Consider the following 27,675-nt stretch of genomic DNA (forward strand, 5'->3'; position numbering starts at 1 on the left):
AGTTTTTCCACATCTGGACACCATGAGTATCACTCTCTGAAAACTAATTCAGTTCAATATCGCACCATAGTGGCTTGTTTTTGCCAGACAAGGAACTGAATGGAGTTATGTAGTTCAGTATCAGCAAGCCAAAGAACGCTGCTGCATCCATATCCAGATGAAATCCGAAAGGTGTCTAAAATAACACAGAAATATCACTATTAATGTATGAAATGTATCTCTGCAGTATTTGAAGGTCAATTTCAAATATGCACTGACATGATAGAGGTATCCTTCTGTGGCTCGACAGGATATGTCGGGGGTTCATCCGTATTGGTCTCAAAGGCTGGTGTCAGCATAGAGGTGTGGATTCTTTCCACTGGTGTGATTAAATGGTTTATTGGACAGCATTCCTTTCAGACATCTGTTTCCTCTTGCCTCGAAAATGTCTGCTGTGGACCACGGCACATTGTTCAGTTTAACACTTCAGAAAGGAACTCAGGAATGAAGGACCATGGAATGGGACGGGATGAAAAGTAAAGATACAGTGGGAATTCGAAGAGTTTATTTACCCTATCTGAAGTCAAGGGGACTGCAAGTTGGCTTAGCATCTTTACACTCCCCAACACAGACAGACAAACTCTCCGACAGACTTACCCCCTCTCTCTCTGGGCATTCCCCTGGCTAACCCCTGACTCTCTCTAATCCAGGTACGATTAGAGTGCTCTCTATGGAATCATGTTCCTCCTGCATCGTGACATCTCTCCTCACCGCGCTGGGCTCACCTCCCAGCGTGGTTGAGGATTAGGCCTGCAGCTGGAGCTGCTCTGTGGGCTCTGGGACGCCAGTCCTGCACGAGGGCGGAGGACTACGGCTCATGTTAGACAGTCAGATGGGACAACTCCCTGAGGATACAAACTCAGGCTAGGGCTAAGGCAAGGGAGTACCCAGGGACCCGATCTCTCTTTGGGCTCAGGGTTCAGACATCAGAGTCAACAGACATGTTCCAAGTCTTCCAGCACTGTGTAAGCGACATTAATGCTCGCTTTCCAAACTCTATGCAGCCCATCGTTTATCCGTGTGTGTTAATTACAGCCAGATTCTTTCCCTCACCAGCTCCTCCTCCAAACGCTATCTAGCTGTTCCTGGTTTTACTGGTTGTTGCGATTTTAATTTATACTAATCTTGCTAAAGACAACAAATTAAAACAAAATGAAGAGATTCACACCCTTAATGGGGCTTGGAGAGGACTAGGCGGTTAGGATCCACATGGGAGCCGAGGGCTGTGGTCCCTGCCTGCCAGCGCACACTGGAGCCTGTGTTCAGAGAGACGCGGAGAGACTCACAGGCGCTCCAGATGCCCGGTGGCTAATTGCTGAGCTCGATCTGAGAGCCCGGTGTAATGGGAGAGATACTCTAAGGACACGGCCCTGGACCATCCCAATAAACACATGTCCAGAGTAAATATGCACACGGAAGGCACATATGGAGGGACACACCTACACATACCATATACCGACAATACATTCACTGTGAAGTGCAAACAAAACAGAATACATGGCTGTGACTGAATTATCTACTAATTTCTAAACGTCTCACATCATACTCGCAGCAAATTAGGTTTATCAGGCATGTGTGCGTGTGTGTTTGTGTGTGTGTGTGTGTGTGTGTGTGTGTGTGTGTGTGTGTGTGTGTGCTTGTTTGTTTGTGTGTGTATACAAACATATACATTCCCCACTTTGGCCAGACTAAATTGCAGAGACTACTGAAAACAGCTCGGACATTGTTTTCCCACCATGCTGCATTAGGAGAAGACCAAGACACAAAAAACTTGCACTATGATGGCCCTCCGACCAGCAGGAGCCTTTCCCTCCCTCACAAAAATCCTATTCATTTTTCTAGGGACAGAATTAGACATGGCTATCTAAACTGAAAGATGGGTGTACAGCTTTTTCTCTCTACAGCTCTCTTTCTTCTCTCCTCAGAACATTATGCAGAGCGAGAAGAGAAAGTGTTTTTTTGCCATTATTGAGTGTGAGAATCCCCTTTTTAGCTCTCAGCCTGAAAAGAAAAACATAACAAAACAAAACAAGTCTCATCTGAAATGCAAGACAAAAAAAGTCAGGCCTTCAGAAAGAGCTTCAGAGGGTCTCCTGTGTGACAAGAGACGCCATGAAAAATGCACTCCGCTTGCCACTGGGACACTAAAATGGCTCTCACAGACTTCCCTTGTGACCCCAGGCCCAGATAAGCAAAGAGTGGACAGTGATAAACCTACAAGACAATATTTGTACTTTAGAATCAGTTTTCATACCTTAGTTAATTCCAGTCTCACACTATGATAGACCGTGAAGCATTCTGAGTGCTATTATCTTAAGACAGTACACTTGGATAAACTGAGGATAAAGTGCTCCATCTCATGTATTACTGCATAAAACACTTATCTTATTAAGTTGCAATGTGGTTAGGATTAGAAAAGTGTTTAAAATTGATGCTTTCAATTACATAATCAATTATTTCAAGTAATTCATTATTATACAATAACAAGTGGTTACAGATACAAGCCCAACAACAAACATGGCCGATTAATCTTCTCCCGCTCACACTTCATGACATTCTCCATATAGACTATTGTTTTATGCTGCTGAATAGGAACCACAAAACAGGGGGTGTTCTAAAGGGTCTTAGAACCGGTCCGAGTTCCCAACTACCAAACCTGTCAGTGCCTTCAAGTGATCACCTGTCACATTTTACCAATTAGAACGTTCTCTCGTATCCAGTCGTCAAACGTGGCTAAGGAGGTGCTGCTGGGGGCTTTGAAACATCATAAGGTTTCACTGGCGGTTTGGCCAACGCTTCTGACGGCCAGCCCGGCTGGGCTACAAATGATATTATCTTTTTATCTGCCATTCGCTGCGAAGGGCCAAGAACAGCGCCTTCTTAATTCAAACAGAATGCTGTCTCCATATTGTGTTTCACCCCTCCCACCGGCTCTGCATTCCATGTGCTTCCTCCCATTACCCAGTAGAACTCTCTTCTTTTTCTTCACTCGTTTCTTGGGAATGAAGGAAGAAGTGTGATATTCTCACCGTCCCAGTTTAGAGAGATTTGTCCGGCAGGGTCTGGTCTAGAGGGGTTTGCATCATAGCCTGGCCCTTCAAAGCCTTCTAAAAAACGAAACGAAAGGAGCATGATCCCAGTGCTGCTTCTGAATTTGAGGCGCATTGCTATTTTTCCATGCTCTGACCTGCTCTGGAGGTAGGACAGTGTGAAGAATCTGTCCAAGGGGTAAGTAAGCACCCAGATGAAGAACAGGACAGGTCCTAATAGCGATCCCTAGGGGGCCCCTTTGCCTCACTGAAGGAGAGTGTGAGCAGGAGCCCGGTGTCACCCAGTGCCTATCTGACACGCTGGAGTGAAACCACATCAAGGCTGGACTACTGACTCCTAGGCAGCTGGCTGGGATGTGAGACCATGTTGTATTCAATGAGGCAGACAGACAGAGGCTTATAAGAACAGAGCCTTGGCTTGGATCAGCAAATCACTAGCCATTTTAACTAAAGCTGTCTGATACACTGAGACGCAATAGGTAAGCATATTTACAGCGCTGAGAAATGCAGTATTGATGTAACACCCAGCATTGATACAAACTACTGTTCAATCAATCAATTCAATTTTGTATAGCGCTTCTCTAAATACCGGAAGACGCTTTACAGAGTAGTCCAGTCCAGTCCAGTCATTCAGACACAGTCATACCGGTGGAGGTAAGCTACATCAGTAGTCACAGCTGCCCTGGGGACAGATTTAATATAATGGCAGCAGATCAGGATTCCTGCAGGGTGCTCTATGAGGTAGAGAGCAGTTTTTAGACTTGAGGCGATAAAAGATACAAGACAGAAAATTAAAACAGGTGTGGTTGTCATTGCTGGTAGTCCAAACAACCTTGTCCCCTTGAAACTGTAAAGAACACCGAGACATGTAAAATAAAACACCAACAGTCCATAAAACAGTCACAAATAAAGTCCAACAGGAACACAGCAAAGTGACATTAACCACCTAGTTTCACAAACTATGCAAAGCCAATACTGTAAGTTAATAACAAGGGATCAAACTATTTCTGAAAGCTGTTTTAAACTGTTGCTGAATATTTACTGGAGCAATGTTGTTTGAAGTGTTTCATCGCTGGTTCTGTCTGAAGAGACAGAATGAGACTGAACAGAGATTCTGTATCCTGTTTCACCCACAAACAAACACTCATCAACATCCTGTCTGACAGAATGACTGATGCCATGGACAGTATAGATTCCCAAACAAACCCATCTGAGACTAAATACTCCCAGATCTCAGCAGATTGTTTCCCAAGTTTTAAGCACTTTTATGATAAAGTCCTGTCCAAATCCAGATGCAATCGTACACAGATCAATTCATTAACACAATGACAAACCAAACGCCAAGCCTCAGATACTAAGGCCCAGAAAGAAGAGGGGAAAAACAGAGTGCAGCAACAGCAGAAAAATGCCCCCTCCCCCAATCACACATAGACAGACACACAGGCACACAGGCACACAGACACACAGACACACACTCACGAAGCCATTGCACCTCCCATGTAAAATATGGGCAAGCAATTGAGCTGGTGTCTGGAGAGCATCACTCACAATAAATCTCACGCACCAGCCACTCTCCAAACAGAGCCTGCCAATGGCCTGCTGAGGTTGGGCCAACAGGTAATTACATTCACATAACAGCAGGCCCCTTCACATGCGAGACAAATAAATAAATACCCAAATAAGGTCACTCCGGCAACAGAGAAAGGAAAATGTACAACACGTTGATTGAGGGGGAACGCAGGGGAGAAACTTATGAGGGAAGAAAGTCTATAAGAGTGAAGAAAGAGTGTGAGGAAAAGAAGAAGAAAAAACAGAGGGAGAGACTATAAGGGAGATAACTTTCACTCGAACAACATCCTGTTGTCTGTAAACGTCAGAAACAATGTGGTCCTCCTCTGTGAGGCCATATGGGATGCATTGCTCCACAGCAGCAGCAGATAGGGACTCAGCAGCAGCTGGCGACTCCTCACCGCAAAACACTGTTGTGGAAAGAGGGGTAGCCACGGCACGATCATGTTAATAAGCCACAAAACATCTCCAGAACAGGAGCAGCAAGCTGGCGGTCCCCCCTCCACCCCCTCGTCCCTCCACGCCCTCCTTTCCCTTCTCTCCCCACCTCGCTGGCAGACGACTGACAGATGTGGGACATCGGCAGCACATCCAAGGAGGAAATGAGACAGATTGTCGTGTGGAGCTGGGGCTGAGAGCGTGGAGGAGATCAGCCTCTGGTTCAGCCCTGCCTCTGGAGGAGCCAGACCTCACACTCGTCTGGGGCGCTCAGGTCTGCTCCAGAGGAAAAAGGCCCTGGAGGAACAGAGCAATTTAAGGCCAGGAGTGCTAACGCTAGCACTCCTATGGCCACCCACCGCACTGAGAATTTCCATTGTTATTTCCAAAAGTGTGTACGGGTAAGGCCCATTTGAGAAGTGCTAGTGAAGTGATGAGTTTTTAAAGGCGAGTAAGAAGCAAGGCGGGGGGAAAGGAAAATGAACCTCCCTCTATAAACAAACCTCAAATGCTTCCCATCCAAATGGCTGGTGACATGGTAACGTACCTCTCCTTCGCACTAGCAGAGGAGAATACGGAACGCTGGCGCTACGCCTTTTCTGCACATAAAAAATGGCCGCTCTTTGAGGTACAGGGCTTTCAAGCGGTCTCTCTTTTTGTGTGAAATTACTCCAAGATGCATTATGGGGTGAAAGTGAGGGAATGGTTGGACAGCAGACCTCTGGCCAGAGAGATGGAAAAAGTTGCGCAAAACAGGTGTTTTTTATTCCCTCCATGTAAAAAAAACCCACATATCCTTGGAATTGGGAAAACATCAAAAAGTGTAAATGAAACGACAAAAAGTTACCAGGCGATAACCAGGCAATTAACATCAAACACAGTTCAGTTTTAAACTGAGCTAATTGAACACTGAAAAACATGCTGACCCCAAAACCAGAGAAAGGGTGGACTTCAAAGAAAAATCACAGTAATTATTTTGTAAACTGCTGATACTGCCAACACTTCTGACCTGCAATGTCACTACCATAAAATGAGTATCAAAGCAGATATTGGTGAACAGAGGTTTCTGGAATGACAGATATGGTGCATGCAGGCTAGTGGCCAGACTAAAAACTAGTTCGTTTGTCAAAATAAGTAAAAATTATTTTCTCAAAATGTAGGACATTGTGCTGAAATTTGGCAAATGTTAGCACCATACTCTTTAAATGAGGCTATATGAGGCAATTTATCTTGAAATCAGTACAACTACACCTAAAACAAGTATATATGCCTACATTTAAAAAAAAAAAAAAAAAAAAGAATTTTTTCCTCGAAATGTAGAACAATTTGCTTGTATTCAGCAAATGACAGCAACATCATCTTGAATTGAGGCTATATGCCATTAAATGTATCTTGAAATAAGTTCAGCTTCCCTAAAAACAAGTGCATTTGCCTAAAAACTAAAAAATGTAAGAATTCTTTGCTCGAAATGTAGAAAATGTGTCTGTATTCAGCAATTGACAGCAACATCATCTTGAATTGAGGCTATATGCTAGGACATGTATCTTGAAATAAGTTCAGCTTCTCTAAAAACAAGTGCATTTGCCTAAAAACTAAAAAATGTAAGAATTCTTTGCTCGAAATGTAGAAAAATGTGTCTGTATTCAGCAATTGACAGCAACATCATCTTGAATTGAGGCTATATGCTAGGACATGTATCTTGAAATAAGTTCAGCTTCTCTAAAAACAAGTGCATTTGCCTAAAAACTAAAAAATTTAAGAATTATTTTCTCGAAATGTAGAAAAATGTGTCTGTATTCAGCAAATGATAGCAACATCATCTTGAATTGAGGCAATATGCTAGGAAATGTATCTTGAAATAAGTTCAGCTTCTCTAAAAACAAGTGCATTTGTCTAAAAAATAAAAAATTTAAGAATTCTTTGCTCGAAATGTAGAAAAATGTGTCTGTATTCAGCAATTGACAGCAACATCATCTTTAATTGAGGCTATATGCTAGGACATGTATCTTGAAATAAGTTCAGCTTCTCTAAAAACAAGTGCATTTGCCTAAAAACTAAAAAATGTAAGAATTCTTTGCTCGAAATGTAGAAAAATGTGTCTGTATTCAGCAATTGACAGCAACATCATCTTGAATTGAGGCTATATGCTAGGACATGTATCTTGAAATAAGTTCAGCTTCTCTAAAAACAAGTGCATTTGCCTAAAAACAAAAAAAATTTAAGAATTCTTTTCTCGAAATGTAGAAAAATGTGTCTGTATTCAGCAAATGATAGCAACATCATCTTGAATTGAGGCTATATGCTAGGAAATGTATCTTGAAATAAGTTCAGCTTCTCTAAAAACAAGTGCATTTGCCTAAAACTAAAAAAAATAAGAATTATTTTCTCGAAACGTAGAAAAATGTGCCTATATTCAGCAAATAATAGCACCATCATCTTGGAATAAGGCTGTGTGTTAGACAATTGATCTTGAAATCAGTAAAGCTATACTAAAAACAAGTACATTTGCCTAGATACCATAAGAATTATTTTCTCAATATCTAGGACAATTTGCTTAAATTCAGCGATTTTGTTATTAGCTTCATTTTTGGTCTTTTTTTAATTTAATCAGATCGGACAGTAGTGCGAGACAGGATGCTAGCTGGAGGGAGGGATTGAGAAATGACTGCAAAGTGGACTCGAACCTGAACTCTTACCTGAACTATTACCTGTATCTCCATCAGACCCATTCATGGTTGCTACTGCGTGGGCCACAGGAGAGTTTTGAAGTCAATGCAAATGTGCAATTGATCATTGAAATAATATAGATTTTGCAGATAGCACAAAGAATGCTTAAAATAATTTTTAATTAGTAACTTCAACCTAGACACAGTTGCTATGGAATGCTATCTACACAATCTACTATCTCAATCATCAATTGCACATATGCATTGACTTCAAAACTCTCCAATACAAATACCAATATCCTCAAGAGATGACTGCTTTAAGGTTGGAGCTGTGGCTCAAGCGGCAGCAACCCTGCACCATGAATGGGTATGATGATGGGGACACAGGTAAGAGTTCAGGTTCGAGACCGACTTGCAGTCGTTTCTCAATCTCTCCCTCCAGCTCGCTTCCTGTCTCTCTCTACTGTCCTATCCGATTAAAGTCAAAAAGCCCCAAAATTAAGCTTGAATAATAATAATACAAAAAAATATTTGTCCTAGATATTGAGAAAATATTTCTTACGGTATCTAGGCAAATGTACTTGTTTTTAGTGTAGCTTTACTGATTTCAAGATTAATTGCCTAGCATGCAGACTCATTTCAAAAGGATGTTGCTAGCATTTGCTGAATATAAGCACCTTCCCCTCTATATTGAGATAATAATTCTTAAATATTTTTGGCATCTAGGCCAATGTTCTTGTTTTTAGTGTAGCTTGACTGATTTCAAGATGAATTGCCTAGCATGCACACTCATTTCAAAAGGATGTTGCTAGCATTTGCTGAATATAAGCACCTTCCCCTCTATATTGAGATAATAATTCTTAAATATTTTTGGCATCTAGGCCAATGTTCTTGTTTTTAGTGTAGCTTGACTGATTTCAAGATGAATTGCCTAGCATGCAGACTCATTTTAAAAGGATGTTGCTAGCATTTGCTGAATATAAGCACCTTCCCCTCTATATTGAGATAATAACTCTTAAATATTTTTGGCATCTAGGCCAATGTTCTTGTTTTAAGTGTAGCTTGACTGATTTCAAGATGAATTTCCTAGCATGCACACTAGGGCTGTAACGATACACCTACCTCACGATTCGATTCGTATCACGATTCTTGACCCACGGTTCGATACACCCCACGATATTATTATTATTATTATTATTATTATTTTTTTACCTCGCGATTTTAAAAATATATTTTCTAATTCACATTAGAATAAGTATGAGCTATAAAAAAATGAAGAAACAATTTATAACCAAATATTGAGGTTTTTATTACTCAAAGCAATGCTGTTGAAAAACATTCAACAAACTTCGGAACCTGTTATCTATCTGCAGAGCAAATGTCAGGCTCATACAAAAACATTAACGTGAATTAATTTATGCTAATACCTAGCGCGGTCTCTATAAGATTTCCCATATACGTTAGCATTAAGCTAACGTATTTTCTACCACAGTAAAACATGCAATACTATGTGATTGTTTTTAGAAAACGAATGTTACGTGATGAGATTACTAAAATGTAGTCTGCATGTCTGCTCAGTTTAGCAGTGCTACCCAAGCAAAGGTTTGCCTCTCGCATCGCGATGCAGGTTCGTGGCCCAGAGTGTCGCGATTTCTCGGTTCGATACAATATCGTTACAGCCCTAATGCACACTCATTTCAAAAGGATGTCGCTAGCATTTGCTGAATAAAAGCAACTTTGCCTACACATTGAGATAATAATTCTTAAATATTTTTGGCATATAGGCCAATGTTCTTGTTTTTAGTGTAGCTTGACTGATTTCAAGATGAATTTCCTAGCAGGCACACTCATTTCAAAAGGATGTTGCTAGCATTTGCTGAATATAAGCAACTTTGCCTACATATTGAGATAATAATACTTAAATATTTTTGGCATATAGGCCAATGTTCTTGATTTTAGTGTAGTTTGACTGAGAAGGATAAAATGCTTGAAATAAGATACTCTGACTTTGACAAAGCAGTTTTGTTCTTGTAAGTGGGGATCAAACTGCCTTATAATAATGGCAATTCTAGTTTCGAGCATTTACATGCTCAGAACCAGTAATAAAATCTCAGTAACAAGTAATAAACCCTTATTAAGATAAGTAAGGACTGAAACACTTGAAGCAAGTGAAATGTTCTAACACAAAAACTGCCTGTAAGAAGTAATAACTTGTCAGACAAAAAACAAGCATACATTGCCTTGATTAAAGATATTTTATATTACTAAGATTTCACTTTTTGCAGTGTGTGTGTGTGTTTGTGTGTATGTGTGTGTGAGAGAGAGAGAGAGCAGGAGAGAGGGAGAGAGGGAGAGCGAGAGAGCGAGAGAGAGCGAGAGAGCGAGAGAGAGAGAGAGAGAGAGAGAGAGGAAGAGAGAGAGAAAGCAAAAGAGGGGATGACTGAGCCCCATCCCGATGACGTGCCCCTGACCAGTGAGGCTTGACCTTTGGAGCTTTCAATTTCCTTCCCCAGTTTTCTGGGGACTTTATTGGGGTTCCTTTCCCTGCGCCTCACCCCCTTTGACTCTGACAGGCCTTGGACAAACGGCTCACACAGAGACAAAGGGGGCCATCATTAGCATGGCTAATGTTTTAGAGAAGGCCCTTGTTGGAGAGAGAATCCTGTGCAAATCATGTTTCACGGCTGAAGCTCACCACAATACACCCAGTCCCCTCAAGTGGCACTTTCAGGGGACTGGAAAGAAAACATTATTGATCCTTTTCAGAAGGAGGCATTTTTTTAACTTTTTTTTAAAAAGCAGTTTAGAGCTTCCCTCTCAGATGTTACAGGCCATCTCAGTTTAAAAGATCGAGGAGAGAAAGAAGAAGCCAGCTCTGTTTTTCTCCGCCATGTTCTCATCCTCTGTAAAACATATTTGTTTTGCTACCGTGGGGTAGGCATGGTGCACGGCTAAAAGAAAAAGTCACAAAAGCCTTGGTGAAAAGCACCGATCTCCATAATTGTCTGACAAAGGCTGAGGCTTTTTTCCCCTCTCTTTGGCAGACGGCACATCAGTCAGGGCAGTTATCTTTAGCATCTCAGCTCTGAGGGGGCAAAGGGAAAGGAGAAGGAGAGGGGGAGGGGGGCACGGGCTCGGCGGCAACATCAGAGACTAAGTTATGGGGAAAGGGGGCGGGAGCGGGGTATTAGACTCCCTCAAAAAGAAGCAAAAACACACCAATGGAGGCTGAAATAAAAGGCCACAACTCCCGTACTGTTTGAGGAGGGCAGAGAAAGGGGAAAGAGAATGCCAATAACATAGAGCTCCTTTTCAGATGTGCGGGAGACCCCAGATGAAAGGAGACATTCCTGGAGTGAATTCAACCACCCCCCCCCCGCCCCCTACCCACCAACACCCCCAAAACCTTTTGCAGCACATTTAAAGGGCAGCAGCAGACTCTCCCATTATTGGTCCAAACTACACCATCCAGAGTAGTAGTAAGAGGGGACTGAAAAACTTCTAAAAATTATAGAAATAACAACTGCACAGCGTGACTGTATGCACTCCATACATCCATTCAAATCCCAGTACGCCTGGATATCATCATCTTGGAATGGAATTTGGACACCAAAACACAGCAGCATTTTCACTTTGAAGTGAAGTGGGTTGTTATAATTCATTCAAGAGCCACAGACACCTCTGTTATCAACATTCATGTTGCTCCCTTTTTCATCTTAACTGCTCCACAGTGGTTTTGGTGACAGACACTATAACATCCAGCTCCCTTACCTGAGGCATGGGAGCGAAGCAAGGCGCATGGACCCAAACTTCTCTCCAAAAGGGGCGCAGGCTCCACGCCTTTCCAAACACCATAAAATAAACAATGGAAATGTCCACGGTTCCCCTGAATGCAATTCAGCTCACAACAAGGAAAGGAAAAAGGAGAGGAGAAAAAAGTCTTTTCATACAGGCCCTGTCACCAGCAGAGAAGGAGAGAGAAAAGAGGGGGAAGGAGAGGAGGGTAAGGAGGAGGGCTAAAAAGCCTCCAGAACTCTATTTATAAGCATTCATCCAGTGAACGGCCACATTCCAAATGCTGGAAGGTACCTTTCACCAAAAACAATTATTTGTCCCCCTTGAAGACCTGATTTCACTTCACACTCAAGATTAGAAAAATAAACGTAAAAAAAAATGTAAAGATTAACGTGTTAATGCTTCTTCCTTCAGGAAAAGAAATAGTATGTCATCCAAAGCCAATAGAAGAATGTTGCAAAAAAAAAATAAAGAAAAATAAAGACTTTTTTTTTAAAGAAAAAAATGATGAGGAATGGCAGGCAGCAGAGCAGCAGTCCAGCCTCTAGCCATTAGCACTTCAAGCACTTTCTCCCCTTTTCAGAGCCTGAGAGGGGCCGACCCAAGAATGGGCCGAGGAGCTTCATTAGGAGGAGCAGAAGAACCCTTGTAAAGGCTGGGGAAGAGAGAGAATTAAAGAATAGAATGGGGAGGTTTGAGGGGGGTGGGGGTGGGCGGACATACTCATCAGATATAGCTGGGAATCTCAAGGAATGGGACCTACCGCTCAAATGGACATCTGGTGCAGTGGTGTGTGTGTGTGTGTGTGTGTGTGTGTGTGTGTGTGTGTGTGTAGGGAGGGAGGGACAGGGAAGTCTGTAAGGGGCCAGCCACAGCCATCATTATTCGCCTGCTATAGTAAGACCCAGGGTGGAGGGGTGTGGGGTGCACCGATCAGAGCGCACTGGTAAAGGGATTTCCCCAGGAGGTCACAGCACAGATCAGAGAGAGGAGCACACTTTAATCCATACAAAACAGCAACTTGTTTTCTTATGGGAAAGGCAGAGTGACATCATTACTTAAAAACGCAATTTCATTCACATGGCAAAAAGGGCACTTGTCTTTTGCTCTAATGTATGTAACTTTGTAGCCTTCCAAAACCTAATTTTCACATGGTCACACCTAAGGTGTTAGGCGTTGTTTGTTTTCATAGCCTGTGGTCTATCCACACAGCTTCATAAGAATAGATTTCATTAACCAAAGCCTTTTGATTTCAACTGTGGAGTCCAGTGACCAGATTAACACTGTAATACACCGGGGTACCTTAAGGACACGCATGCACAGATTATTTATTTTGGCAGCATTCATCTGATCAGGAGATTGGTCTAACATCTCTGTTTGTCCTCTTCACCCCTCCCTGCAGGGGGCTAAGGATGCTGTTACCCCTGCAGCGTTGCTCCTGAAATCGTCTTTGACAACCACAAGAAACAACTACATTATCTGAAGTAACAGGGAGAGTAGGAGCAGGCATCTGCCAAGAAAGACCCAGCCCACCCCTACCCTCAAAGCTCCAAAAGCGCTGGAAGAGACATTAGAAGGCTTTTGCACGTGGAGCAAGTCTCCAGCTCTCGTCTTGGGCTCAATGTCTCAGCGGGAGCACCCTAATCTGCTCTCAAATCAGCCCAGGACTGCCCGCCCGCCCGCCCGCCCGCCCGCCCGCCCGCCCGCCCGCCATCCTGCTCCTCTCCCAGGATAACCAACACCTCTGCTCTGGCTGCTTCTGCTCCTCCCTCCCCTCACCCTGGAGATGTGCAGACCACTGACCTTCAGACCTCTACTTGCCCTTTTGGCCTCCTTATGGACCCCTTCCTTTGTCTCTATAGTGCCAGGTCTTGCTCCAAGGGAAGGATGGTGTTTCTGTGTGAGGGAGATTAGCCCAGTGTGGAGTGTTGTGTTGAGGCCTGGCCCTGATGGCTTCAAAGGCCATTGGCCATTATACTAAATCATGTATATGAAGCCTGCATCCACCAGAAATGGCTGTGGATTCTTGTCTGGCAAGTGGATTCTTGACTCTAGCACACTTGACTCTAACAAACAGTTTCTGATCTGAACCGAGGCATTCTGAACAGAGGCATCTCCATGGAATGAGAGATAGAACTGGCAAGGGACTATCACCATCAGACTTAATAGGCTGGTACATTTTTTGTTGGTTCTACATCACAATCCCACTCCACATGAACATGTGTATGTGCACACAAACATACACACGCAAAGAAAAGAGAACCATGTGAGCAGAGGGTGTAATGCTAGAAAGCAGTCCCACCCAAGGGAGAGGAAGCTCATCTGGGAAGGATTCCGTGCTCTGCTTGTGTTTATGGTGTAGACTTTCAACACAGATTGTAACCTAAGGAAAGACAGCCATCCTGGTTAGGCCAACACCCTGAGTACTCTTCATTCATACAAGGAGTCTCCAAAAAAATAGATGTTGCACAACCCAAGCCTCTCTGTGTAACCACAGAGGAGGAACCTCCTTAATACAGGAGGAAGTAATAACAGTATGGTAAAATGGAGTTTCCTTTCCGGTGAATAGGATCAGAATCCATGAAGTGGCTAGGAGAGACTAGCGCTCTGGCTTTGGAGTTGGAGTGCCATATGGGAGGTGTTAACTGAAGCCGGAATCCAAACAATTACAAAACATGGAGGCCAGCTGCTGACAGGAAGTCGAGTGGGCCCAGGTATTATATAATGCATCCAACATTCCTCTGCATCCCACGTGGAAGAGCTGGTCAGTTCAATCCTCAGTCTGCCGCCGCCACCTCCTCCTCTACTTATCAGGAATGTGTACCTTGCGCAATTCACTTCTCTGCCCTTCAGAGTTGCATCTGTTGAGTTGCATCTCACAAATATTTTATCACTGGGGACAGACACTATTCAGCACCACCCAAAAACCTCTGGGTTTATACCATGTGAAAGCAATTTGAACAAGGCTACAATGAGAACAAATTTACCGCAGACTGCCAGCGTACCTCAGAACAAGCTCGCTCCTGCACCCATATCGCCTAAATGACAACTCCTACCATGCAGAAAACTTGTGGTACTCACCTCAATTTTATCGGTTTTGGCATCACCCCAGTACAGCTTTCCTGCAGCGTGGTCGATAGCCAGCCCATTGGGCCACCCCAAGGAGGTATTCAGAAGAATGAAACGGTCACTTCCATCAAGATTCGCTCGTTCAATTTTGGGCAGCTCACCCCAGTCGGTCCAGTACATGTAACTGGAAGGAAAAGGTCATGACCAGAATTTCAGCAGGTTGTTAATCTTAAAACATGAGTGGTGTGTGAGTGAGAGAGCTTAAAGTCTGTGTCTCTATGGCAGCACCTACCCATTGACAGGGTCTAGCACAATGGCCCGTGGTTCCACCAGGTTCTCAGAGATCAGAATGCGCCGCGACGACCCATTCAGCCGGGTCACCTCGATTCGGTCCGTGCCCGTGTCTGTCCAATAAAGGTTGCGGGCCACCCAATCCACCGCAATCCCATCAGGGTGGTTGACCTCCGTGGTCACCAACGTCTGGGCCTCACTGCCATCTATGCGGGAACGGCGGATGGCTTTGACTTCATCATCCGTCCAGTACACGTGGCCGTCCACAGGGTCGTAGTCAATGGCGATGGCGTGGCGGATGTCACTGACCTGCAGCACGATGTCAGTGAAGTCGGGCAGATCCAGAGAGATCCGGCGGAGGTCTGTGCGGCGGGCCAACAGCAGGACTTCCTCAGCTCCTGTGAGCACACAGACAGCCTGGTTACGGCATTAAGCCAAGAACATGTGCCAGGAACAATACTTATGGGCAGCGTAGGAATATACAATTTATTTTTTAATGCAAAAGAAGGTCATGAACATGATATACTTCTAATCAGTAACATACATCTGGTTTAACTGCTGATGCTTCATTTAATCCAACAATATAAGGCTCTACAGTGGAGGATAGAAAATAAAATGTTCCTTTTTGGCCAATTAGTCTGAGTGGGGCATGCCTGCCAGCAGCCCACAGGTCATTCACTTGTTTATAATGATGTATGTTGAAGACATAGAGGATTATACCCGGTCCTTGGCAGGAAGGTGAGATTTCAGGGGGGCAATGGGGCAAGAATGCATTTCCTACTCCTAAGTGGGTTTGCGTAGACATTTCTTTGGGCACCACTACGGCCAATAGGCTGATCCCATAGCAGCAGTGGAACAATGGTCAGTCTTGGGGCCAAACATATACACTTACGTATCCCCTGCCACACACTGCTTGAGTCAATGGATGCATGCTGCCCCTCCCCCCACCAAGGAAATATTCTGAGAGGGGCTTAGCAAAACAATAGTTGACGGCAAACCTGCTGAAGTATTGACTGCTCATTATCCCTTTTCCTTCTCTTTATACAAAAAAGTGTCAACCATTGCTTTTCCATCCATGCGGTTTTGCGATCCATAACAAAGGATTAAATACAGGCATGGTTCGCAGACTTGTAGATGGAGGAGGAATTTCAGGAAGGTAGAAATGTGTCGAAGACCTTTTATGTTTGATCTAAGTAAAAGCTAGCAGTAAAATTATAATTATTATCCTTATTAATTAACAGAAACATTAAGCCTAAACCTATTTGTCAGACCACAAGTCCAAACAAACTGCTTTATAAATGCTTCATGATGGCTCCTAGATTCAAAGTGACTGAAAGATAAACCAACAGCACATGTATACATGTACAGCACAGACCATTCTCAGGTCAGGTTGTGTGGAGAGTTTGGCCTGCAGAGGGAGGGGGCTCGTACACCATAGAGCCGTGGTTTAGGAGAATGAGCAAACCGCTCCCTTTAGATCTACGAAGTGAAGTCAATTATCTCGGAGCATTTCCTTTCTTTCAGCTAGGAGTTTTAGCCGTGCACGCACCACTGGCCACGGCACCAGCTGCAACCACCGACACCCCAATCAAACGTGCCATCCATCAGTGGTGACACCAATCAGAAACGGCAGCAGAGGAAAACTGCTCCTTTGCTCATTTGCTCTCTTTTGGTTTCCCCCCACAAGTCCTCCTTGGCCAAAGAGGAGTGCATATTTGCTTTTAATTTGATGCTCCGTTCTGCTCCGCAGCTAAACAAAAGAGGTGGGCCTTCCACCATGACCGCAAAACACAGATCTAGCCAACCAAGCCAAGCAAATGAGCAAACACAAACGCATGGGCTTTTATCATTTCCTTTTTTTAATCCTCCACTGCCCCCCCCCCCCCCCCCCCCCACCCAACCCATCCCTCACCTCACCTGTGGTGGATTTACATGTTCTGCTTGGTTTCCAACACTGTTAGGAGCCAGTCGGTCCCTCAGTGGCTGTGCACACAGAGACAGGCCCTATCCAGCCAGCCTGTCCTCTACCTTGCCTCCTCAGTCTCAGTCTCAGCACACTAACTCACTCTGGTCTCCACTATGTTTTGTTTTCCTTGCTTTCCTTTTTTTCCCTTCCCATGTGCACCCCTGGAATGAGATCCTTAAGAAGAATACATCTCATTGTTTCCTGGCCTGGGAATACACTGCCTCAAAATTGGAGAAAGTTATAAATTCAAAAAAGCTCTGGAGGTTAAGGAAAGCTCTTTTTTTCAAGGGTGAGGGGGGGGTGGACTTGTCATTTAACAGCACTAGTGCACGGAGACACAATGGCCGCCTCTGTTCCTGAGACAGGCTGGGATGTGGGTTTGGGGGCGGTAGAGGGGACAAAGAGCTCAACCTTGATTTGAGAGTATGGCTGCGCTGATATCGGATTTGTTTCACGCACGGAATCAACTGCTTTTGCAACCCTCCACAGAAAACCTGACATTACAGCTGTCTATTACTCATTCCATTAGCACCAACACAAGAGGTACGAGAGTGACATAAATCATTTTTAAAAAGGACTTTTTGCCCCCTACTCCCGTTTGTCTTCACTGGACAACCACTGCAGATATATCGCAAGGTCGTCTCTCCACCACATGGTTGTCATGTCGGACCCTCTGCTGGGAGCCATGACCCTTGAGCCCTGTCAGAGAAGGAGTCTGGAGTGAGAGGGAATGTACACAGACCCCAGGGCAAGTCAAACAAACAGGTCTCATTCTCCATTATGGACCTGGACCACATCCACTAAACACACAAACCTATTCCCGACCTGATTAGGCCTGCCCCCCCGCATACTAACCTCACCCTCAACACACACACACACACCACACACAAAGACACACACACACAAAGACACACACACACACACACACACACACACACACACACACACACACACACACACACACACACACACACACACACACACACACACACACACACACACACACACACACACACACACACACACACACACACACGCACACACACGCACTCTCACACACACACAAACAATTAAGGCCGAGTGTTATGACGACTGAAGGGTGATGGCAGACTGACAGCAAGCAAACAAATAAACAAAAGTCCCCAAAACAAGGCAGCCTCAGATTAACCCTGAAAGCTCCCAGAGCCTCGCGGCGCAAAGAATGCCACTGTGAGAGTGAGTGAGGGAAGGAGGGCCAGGCCAGGCCGGGGGAGGGGAGGGGAGAGCTGGCTTTAATGTAGCTGTCTGTATATTGTGGCAATTGAAATTAGCGGCGAGCGGCTAAGGGGGAAATGGTTCCTTCAGGGGCGCCGAGCGCAAGCAGGCCCGGCCATCTGTCAAAGATTAGAGTGCTCGGTCATGCCTCCCTGCCTTGGAGATGCATGCTAATGTTTTGAAGGCAATGGGATGCCAATGCTGCCGCACAACCAAACCAACCCCCCCACATCCACCCCCACATCCCACTCACCCCCCTCCACAACTCTCCCTCGATTTTGTGGCATTAACAAAAAGACTTACATAAATAAGATAATCTGGAAGCCTAAATTCAAGTGACAGTGTAATAAAATTATAGGCTCTCAGCTACATTCTTTTCAGAAAGATGTGGAACGGCATTATTTGGGGTGTTTTGACTTCTCAGTGTGCCATGACTCTGCTCTGCATTTTCAGGTAGTGGATCGACTTTAGGACTGAGCCTAACCTGTGGAATATCTGCTATTTTCCTTTCGGGGCTCACCCTTTTTCAGCAACCCCAAAAACACAACAAAGAGAAGAGGAATACATGGTAGAGGCAGTGAGACAGAGAAGGAAAGCGTAAAAGGATACTCCCTCCCCCCCTCAGTTAGTGGGTACAAAGTGTCTACAAGTTGGAGTTGCCTAGTAACGGGGACGCTGGCGAGTTTGATGCCGCTTCACAGTACGCTGGCCTCTCTAAAGATAGAAGTTATGCCCCTGCCACTTGCCGCAATCCTCCTTACAAGTCTACTCTACTGTGAATCCAGCGTTTAAAAAAAAACACTCCAAAAACTCACGACACTGGTATATTAAAAGTTGTATTGCTTTCGGATGAACTGTATCTTTTGTTGTATGTGCGAAGTGACCCTGGGTGTCCCTCAAATATATTATGAATTATTATTACATTTATTATTACTATTGCAAGAGTAGCTCTTACCTGGTCGACACGTCTTGCCGTCCTCCTTGAGCTTGACTCCAGTGGGGCAGGCACAGCTGTGAAACGGCAGCAAGGGCGACAGCAGGCAGAGGTGGGAGCACCCGCCATTCCCATTACTGCACGGGGTTTGAACTGTGGACAGAGGAGCACGCAGAGGAACACTATGAGTTCATGGAGACTGGAGTGACGGGACTATTTAAACCGTTAAAGGTTATTTAAAAGTTTCCTTAGCTAGCTTATTAGCTAGCATAGTAAATAGACAACCATAGCAACCAGGAAACCCTGTTTGCAGCATTGCCTAAAGTTGAATTTCGCAAAATTAGCTCACCAATAAAAGGCAGTCTTGGATTCAAACACTTACCCTAACCCTAGATCTTAAATGGTTTCACATAGATATTAAACAATCTTATAATCAATATTATAAGATATAATCAATGGGGCACAGTCTTACTCTGATACCAAAGTAGTAAATAAAGGCTACATTAAGTCCCCCCTCAATTACATTGGTAGCCTCATTCGTGTCAGTGTACACTGGTTACCCTGATATCCGTGCATCTTTGTTAGGTCTCCGAAATAATACATCTAACTTTGGACAATGGGCTGATCAGGGTATAATTCTAAAAAAACAGCTTGACTTCCGTGGCTTTTTAGAATGATTTCCTTTGCCAACCATAGCAGGGGCAGCGCTACAGTATGCAGCTGCTTACGCAGGAGAACACAGACGGCCTTGACACAAACCCTGCTACCCCCTACGCCCCCTCCACCACCTCCACTCACTCACTCACTCCTAACCCCTTCCCCCAACACAGATGTTGTGTCAGGGCCCCAACATTGTCTGATTATGAGCAGGATAGAGTCCAATGCCAGCCCAGGCAAAAAAAGTTAATTACACCCATATGGAGGTTCTCAGGGGAACAAAAGTGAGTGTCAATCACAATCTCCTGCAAGTGAACTAAATGACAGAGGACAAGCTGAACAGACCATCAGACTATGATGTACTAGCAGTGTGAGGAAACATGTAATGTTTGCACTTTAAACAGTACTACAAGCGTTGCAGTGAAATGTAATAACCTAATGTTTAATGTGTATGTGGGAACAAATTGATCATCAGCAACTCGTTATTTGTTTATTGCACTATGATGCTATACATATGTGTGTGTGTGTGTGTGTGTGTGTGTGTGTGTGTGTGTGTGTGTGTGTGTGGTTGCATACTAAAAGGAAGGTTGTACATGTGGCAGAGGACCAACAAGGATCAGCAGACTCACAGTTTGGCTGTCTTTGTTGGGAAAGGACCTGGATGTCCATGGGTGAGTGAATGCCACTGAGTATCTCTCTCCGCTTGTCCCCGGAGTGCTTGTTACAGGCGTGGATGGAGCGTGTCTGCCAGTCCGTCCAGTATAGCGTCTCATCAGAGAGTGTGAGGGCAAAGGGATGGGTCAGGGTGCCCTCCACCACAGTCTCCCTGTAGACACACACAGGTAAAGCCAAAGGTCATCAACACAACCACTACAAGCCTACAGTAATGAAAAGGAAAGTCAGACACAAAGAAAGAGAACAGGGGAAAATACTGGTTATGTGGCAAAGATGGAGGCCTAAGAGATTTTTTTCCTTGTGTTAATATACTTTTGTTCAACTTTGGGATAACACAGTCCATCTCTATTCTCTGTCAGTTGGCCGACGAACCGCGAGGCATTTTGCTGAAGCTCGCGTAAATGATGTATAACATACACACACGTATGGAAGAGTGATCCTAAGAAGTTGACCCCACAGTGTAATCAACCTCAAAATGTTAGGGAACGTTCTGGAGCCATCGGGGCATCTGGAGCACTTCAGCGAAATCAAACCCCAGATCGGAAGTCTTTCAGATTTAGTTCCAAGGGGGGAAATTAAACAAATCAGGCTGTCATCGAGCAAGAGGAGGCAGCATCTGTTTGGGTCGTTAACGGGGGGCAGCCAGTTAACCCCTCCACCTCACCTAGTGCTGAGGCTGCCTCGGCTCCTTATTAAGAGGAAGAGAACTACGTGAAAGTTCCAGTGCAGAGCAAAGCTACACTCCCAGTCCAGTTGGGCAACAACCCTTTCGCTAGACAACGTACATGTACACACAAGCTGTTGGGGTTGTAAATAAACTGGATCAAAGCGAGTCCGCCATGCCAGTGTGTTTTTGGAGGCCTGACACTGCACAATCTGACCAGGGCCCCCATCACTCACCCAAGTGCAAAGTTCACCAGGGATACGTTTAATAGCCTACAAGGGGGGCCAAGAGCTTGTAAGCCCCCTCCGATTTTTAATAGCGTGTGAAGAACAGAGAGATGGAGCGAGAGAGCAAGAGTCTGAAAAAAAATAATTGCATCCAGATTTGTGCACAACCATTTTGGTGCACTTGGACGCAAGACACGTAGATGTTGGAAGCCAGCGTTTCGAAAAACACACTAAACCTTACCATTAATCATAGGTGTCAGGAAGGAAGACTTGAAAGGCAAAGCACTCTTTTGTTTTAACAACAAGGGGAGGTAAATGCTTACAGAACCCCACATTCCCGTGCTCAGAGCTACAGGCCATTTCAGGGGGAACATACAGGCTGCCATTTGAGGCAATGTTGTATTGACCAATGTTTTCCTTGGCCTTCACAAGTAGAAATATTGCACAACCACACAAAAAGTTCAACATATTCATATTGACCATCCATGTGAATACCATCAGCATCCAAAGTCCTGGACAGACACAGAAGGGGCTGTGGATCTGATCATATCGCGTGCTTCTCTCCTAATCAATTCTATTATTAAAAATGAGCCGTTGCAGGGCTGGCAGCGTGATTACTATGTGATGTGCACAGGTGGGGTTTTCCATCGGCACATTTGACCGCATGAAGCTGGGCTGTGCCGAGCTAATTTGCACATCCACTACAAGTTGAACTGTGCCAAACTGCGCCGCGCTCTTTTTGGAAACTCTCCTGATCGCTTTTTTTTGTTTTTTGCATGATTTACATTTAATGTAAATGTTGTTTACTGAGTATGTGTTTTGGTCACCAACAATGATCATGCTGTACTGCACTTTTTTAATCTGTATTGTAATGTCTTTTGCCTGGACCCCAGGAAGAATAGTCTCCACTATGGTGTAGACTAATGGGGATCTAAACTAATAGGGCTAAGTCGCCATTCAGCGATTGCCATAGCGTGTCTGTATTTTTGTATTTCAAGTAAATGGCAACCTACCAGCTACCACAGCGAGTGTGTTTAGGCAGACATTGAATTAACAAAATGAATGCATTCTCTATAAACTCGATAGATTCCATGGTTAGATAACATTAACTGGAGAACTAGCAAGCTTGCAAGCTAGCCCACATTAAGGTTAGCAAGGATCCTGGCTTAGAAATAATGGAATCAATCCTAGGACAGTTGTGAATCATTCAGAACAAATAAAAGAATCCAAGTAATGGAAAGGTTTCCTCATATCTGACTTTAGGACATGTACCCTCTGAGAAAGTTGTGAGCTCCACCCAGGTCAGTAAGGCCATTGACAACATTTATTTTGCTGGGTAGCACCAGTTATGTAAACAGAGGTAAATTAACATTAGAAAACTACATGGCTCACACTTTCAGCGCCTTTGATGGACAGTCACAACGAAACAGATGATTGATGTATTGTTTGTCAAGCAATAATATTGATCCAAACTATTGCCTTAGGCAAATTCATTTTTGTCCTAAATCAAAAAATCACAAACTCTCAGAAAGTTTGATAAAGTAAACGCACAAGACTGCACATTCTTGCCAGAAAGACGGTTGTGTGTCAACAGGCCTTGTTGTTTTCTTTTCTCCTCTTATCCAACCTCAGTCTGTGAATGTTTTGAGGGGGAGCAAACACAAAGCCTAGGCCCAAACACGGTATATAATCCATGACAATATCAGTCACGGGTGTAAACTCTGACTGAAGGGGTAACATACCTTTCTTTATTAAAAAACGCTATAGATTCCCATATACACAAAAGGAGACACAGAGGCCCTAGAGGCCGGAGCCCGAAACTCCCGATGCCAAGCAGGGTCAGGTTTCAGCGGTATACGGTGGAAGAGGTCACCTCGAGTTGAGAGCGGCTCGCTCTGAAGGCAGGCCTTCAGGGACCACAGGGGCCTAGTACGTGCCGAGAGTGTTTGGATTGGGGCCCTCCTCGCCCCCTCAGTTTGAGTTGGACCTCTGCCTCTCCTCATCCCCCAAAGGAGAGCAGTCTGTTAGTGCTAAGTGCGAGTGACGCTCAGGGTGAAAACTAATTGCTGGAGAAGACGTGGGAAAAGATAAAGAGCGGGAGAGAGAGAGAGAGAGAGAGAGAGAGAGAGAGAGGAGGGTCTGACCGTGCGGAGCCGTCCAGGTTGGCCCGGTGGATGAAGCTGAGCTTGGCGTCGGCCCAGTAGAGCTTCTGCTCGTCCAGGTCGATGGTGAGGCCGTTAGGCCAGTAGATGTCCACCTCAACGATGATCTTCCTGCTGCTGCCATCCATGCCCGCCCTTTCAATGCGAGGCTCTTCCCCCCAATCTGTCCAATACATGTACCTGTGAGAGGAGAGAGAGGGGAGTGGCCAATTCAACCTGTCAATCAATGGAGATCCTTTAAGGCTGTGTGAAGAATACAACACATTATTTTCTTTTCTGTTACCGACTTCACCTGCAGGTCGATACAATCACATATACAAACATGTATGTGTGCAAAACAGTCAAACTGATGAACAGACAAACGCACAAACACAGTCCCTTCACCCTGAATGATTCATGGCCACACCTCAGATTTGTTTCAGATTTGGAGCCAAGTGGAGTCTTCCTGGTCTTAGACTAAACACATTCCGCCGTTTCCACAAGCAAAATTTTTTAAAGAAAATCATCAACCTCTGCATTCAAAAATCCTTCTCACCCACCCTTTCCAGACCCTTATTAGAGACTCTTATTATTAGAGTTCCCAAGACATACACATAAACCCTTAGGCCTATATGTGCACACAAACCACAATGTACACACTTGTACACAAGCTTATGCCAAAGACAGGCTTGAAAGGGTAAACCTGCTATATAGAATATGATCAAATCTTCTGTTCTGGCAGATTGCCAGATGGTTCTTTTTCCATGTTGTGAATACCAGTGGTTTTGTCAATGCGAGCCAAATTAGGCATCCTAAATATCCATTCATATCTTGCTGTGTGGAGGTGGCAGGCCTCACACACACCAGTAAATGCTGCAGGTAGAGTTTGAGTAAAGTGTGTGCGTGTGTATGTGGGTAGGTGGGTGTGTCTTGATCTTCAGGCATCTCTGCCTTTTGCTACTTGGAATGTAAGAGATAACATTACACAACACGAAGCAAACCGAGTATGTTGGGGGTATAGCTTTGAGCAATATGTCTGACCATTATACAATATGTTTCCATTTTTTCTTCTGCCATCTTGGGGTTTGTGGTTGGCTTTTTCCTCAGAGTGCGGGGTTAAAGGGTGTGGGGCTTCTAGAGATTTCTGTGCCTCAAAATTGCTCAAGACTGAGGTCAAAATGGAGGAGTACCAAAATCGTACTTCTTCAGATATTCAAAGACACAACCCGTCAAGCAACTATTGAATTATGATTCCATCCTAGACTACGGTCTGCTTTGGCTAAGAAGAACAAAAAACAAAGAGAAAAATCACCAATAAAACACAGCAGGATTCTTGGGTTATGTTCCTCAGATGAAGAAGCCAAACAGATATTGACTGTGGTGAACAAGCCAGTACATTTTAACGCTGCACCGTGACAAGAAAATAAAGCCTTTTTAGGAGCACTGGTGTTAAATTATTTCCATTGTCTTCTCATTGATATATAATTTAATTGATATCACTATTATTTTTTTCTTCTTCTTCTTCTTCAAAGACGTGAAGTTGGAACAATGTGAACGGAGTGGGGAATCTGAGCCAGAGATTGCGCTTGCATTCTTTTGTCCATTGGGGCAGAAAGAAAACAATTAAAGCGAAAGGAAACTAAGTTTCAGAGGGTGCTGGTGGTGGCAGTAGGTGGGGGTGAATTGATTACTTATGGCGTATGGGGTACGACAGCATGCGTGTCGCCATCGGAAACGCTTATCAAACCTCATGCCAGCAAAGAGACCAAGCATGACAACCCCAACCACCCTTTCCTCCCCTGAGAACCGGTTGATTAGTCTGCCTGTGGCAGCAACAGCACTACTGCATTTTTCTCAATTAAATGCCATCCCCCACCACAGCCAAGGGTAATATGGAGCCATTTGAATTCAGTTGCTGACAGAACAAAGAACCAGGAAGAACAATGGCAGTGCTGTCTAGGAATTAAACTCTTTAACAGTCAACGAGGGCAGGACAAGGACAGTTGGGACAAGTGGATTGATGTCAGTTGTTTCAACAAGTGAGTTTGACAAGGGTTTTATGCAAATGCATATTAAGCAGTGAGACAGGCATGAGAGACTTTGGGTTTAGACAAAGGAAATAAAGTTGTCATTCAATATCTGTTGATGAACAATGACGGATTTCACAGTCGCTGCTACTGTCACAGCATTTATGATTCAGCCAGACCCCAAATCAGTTTGGAGACAAAATCACATTCACATACACAAACATTTATGATTCAGCCAGACCCCAAATCAGTTTGGAGACAAAATCACATTCACATACACAAACATTTATGATTCAGCCAGACCCCAAATCAGTTAACATTCTAGAGGTGAGACGATAGAGGGTGAATCAGGACTAAGTAAATCATATAAAGTTAAGTCAAACATTAAATACATTGTTCCTGGAGAACTACAGGATGTCTGGATATAATAGAAGCAGGACTACAGATCAAGCTTCAATACCTGGTACAGTAAAAAAAAAAAATCCAAGAAAAACATTCCTGTCAGATACTTGGCTGCTCAATTTGGCATTGAGCTCCATTGGAGCTCCAGATGCATTTTTGTTAACTGTTACTTCTTAATTCTGAAAGGTCTGCACAGAATGTTTTTCAGTCTCCCCAGGAATAACAGACCCTGTAAGTATTACCGCATTTGGGCAAAAGAGAAAAGGCTCAAAACAAAGGCCGTGTCATGAAGGCAGGCAAACATAATTTAGGAGGGCCTCTTTTACTTCCCAATGATCTACTTCAAGGAGATTGCAGAACTGAAAAGCCCCCTGCCTCTCTTCTGAACTGTGTTCCCTCAGCCACCTTGGCCCATCCCAGTGAAGTTGAACACAACACTCTTACATCAATGGAACTTTTGGAAAATGTTAAAATATATTGTGTCCGTCTGTGTGGAGGGAGAAACTTCCCTCCACCTTCCTATTAACTACTTATCCAAGAGTCTCCGCATGCTAGCTGACCTAATCACTGAAAATGGCCTTTAATACAACAAGGAGGGGGAGGCCACTTGCGAAACAAGCAGGACTACAGAATCATGACACTATGTGTAAAATCCCTTCCCAGACGTCACCGCTGCAGAAGTCAGTTTCAGTTCTGCTCATCTGAAAAGGAACGCTGCCACGCCTCACAAACACTTGATAACACTCATCCAAGAAAATCATCCAGACAAAATATGTTTACTTTTAAAATGATTTCACATGTCTTATCATGTGGGAAGCTTTAGTGCAATTGTGCTTTTAATATTCAATGTACTTTTAAACTAAATATTCTCATAAAAAAACGAAAACAAACAAAGTAGCGCAACACTTGTCTAAAGTTTCCCAATTCAATTACGCTAATTTATTTGTCTTACAAAGCTGTCTTCCTTGGATCAAAGTCAAAGCAGATATTAAGTCCCTCATGGCAGTTATTTATGAAAATACAAATCACAAATAATAGCGACCAAAGCAGTCCTTAAGATTATTTTCAGAGCATTGACAGATTGAGACCAATTTGTCCCCTGAGTTCCCCTCGATGTAAACACACCAATCCAACAATGAGTGGAGCGGATACACAAGCGGCAAACTCCCCGAATTCCAAGTTGAAAACAGAGTCCCTCAGAGAGGTGAGGAGAGCAGAAGAAGGGGCTGACACCACAAGACCCTCAAAAAAACTCAAACAACAGGAAACAGACATGGTCAAGCGGTGAGCCTTTCCACTGTGCTCACTGGTAAGGATGTGCTTAGGGCCTATAAATACACAGCGGAGCACGAGTAGACCACACATAGCTTGGGTGGGAGCAGCCTGCCCTGCAGTAGAGCAGTTAGAAGACTTCTGAGGAGAGTCGGTCGGGACCACCCAGAGACAAGAACGAGTCAGGAAACCCAGAGGAGACGCGCGCCCCACTTACCGGTGGGCTGGGTCCAGTGCGATGGCCCTGGGCTGGTCCAGGTCCTGCCAAAACAACACCTTCCGCGACGTCCCATCCAGGTTCGCCACCTCAATGCGGTTGGTCTCAGAGTCCGTCCAGTAGAGTTTACGTCCAAGCCAATCGCATGCCAGTCCGTCGGGGGATTCAAGACCTGATACCACCACCTTTTGACCAGTGCCCAATGTTGCCTCTTTTACTGCTGAGAGAAAGGGACAAAAGGTTTCAGTGCTATTATCAAAGTACCAATATTTGCCCCAAAAGCAACACATCGTCCTTAAGCTGTCCAGTCAGTGTGTGGGCT

The 27,675-nt window shown here is 44.3% G+C and overlaps 1 protein-coding gene across 4 annotated transcripts in view; it reads right to left on the reverse strand.

Moving 5' to 3' along the window:
- Positions 1–27,675, reverse strand: part of lrp5 (low density lipoprotein receptor-related protein 5) — a 58,049-nt gene that overhangs the window by 24,307 nt on the left and 6,067 nt on the right. For 2 of the 4 annotated variants that reach the window (XM_080842657.1, XM_080842655.1), the window contains exons 3-8: positions 27,354–27,570; positions 23,439–23,636; positions 20,358–20,554; positions 19,093–19,224; positions 14,919–15,315; positions 14,639–14,810 (exon numbers count right to left, since the gene is read on the reverse strand). In XM_080842657.1, the coding sequence (XP_080698783.1) occupies positions 14,639–14,810; positions 14,919–15,315; positions 19,093–19,224; positions 20,358–20,554; positions 23,439–23,636; positions 27,354–27,570 (1,313 nt within the window). Of the gene's footprint in view, positions 1–14,638; positions 14,811–14,918; positions 15,316–19,092; positions 19,225–20,357; positions 20,555–23,438; positions 23,637–27,353; positions 27,574–27,675 lie in introns of all 4 variants that reach the window. The other 2 variants (XM_080842656.1, XM_080842654.1) reach the window with 1 other exon arrangement.

The sequence above is a fragment of the Sprattus sprattus genome, assembly GCF_963457725.1.
Source record: "Sprattus sprattus genome assembly, chromosome: 7".
Classification (NCBI taxonomy): domain Eukaryota; kingdom Metazoa; phylum Chordata; class Actinopteri; order Clupeiformes; family Clupeidae; genus Sprattus; species Sprattus sprattus.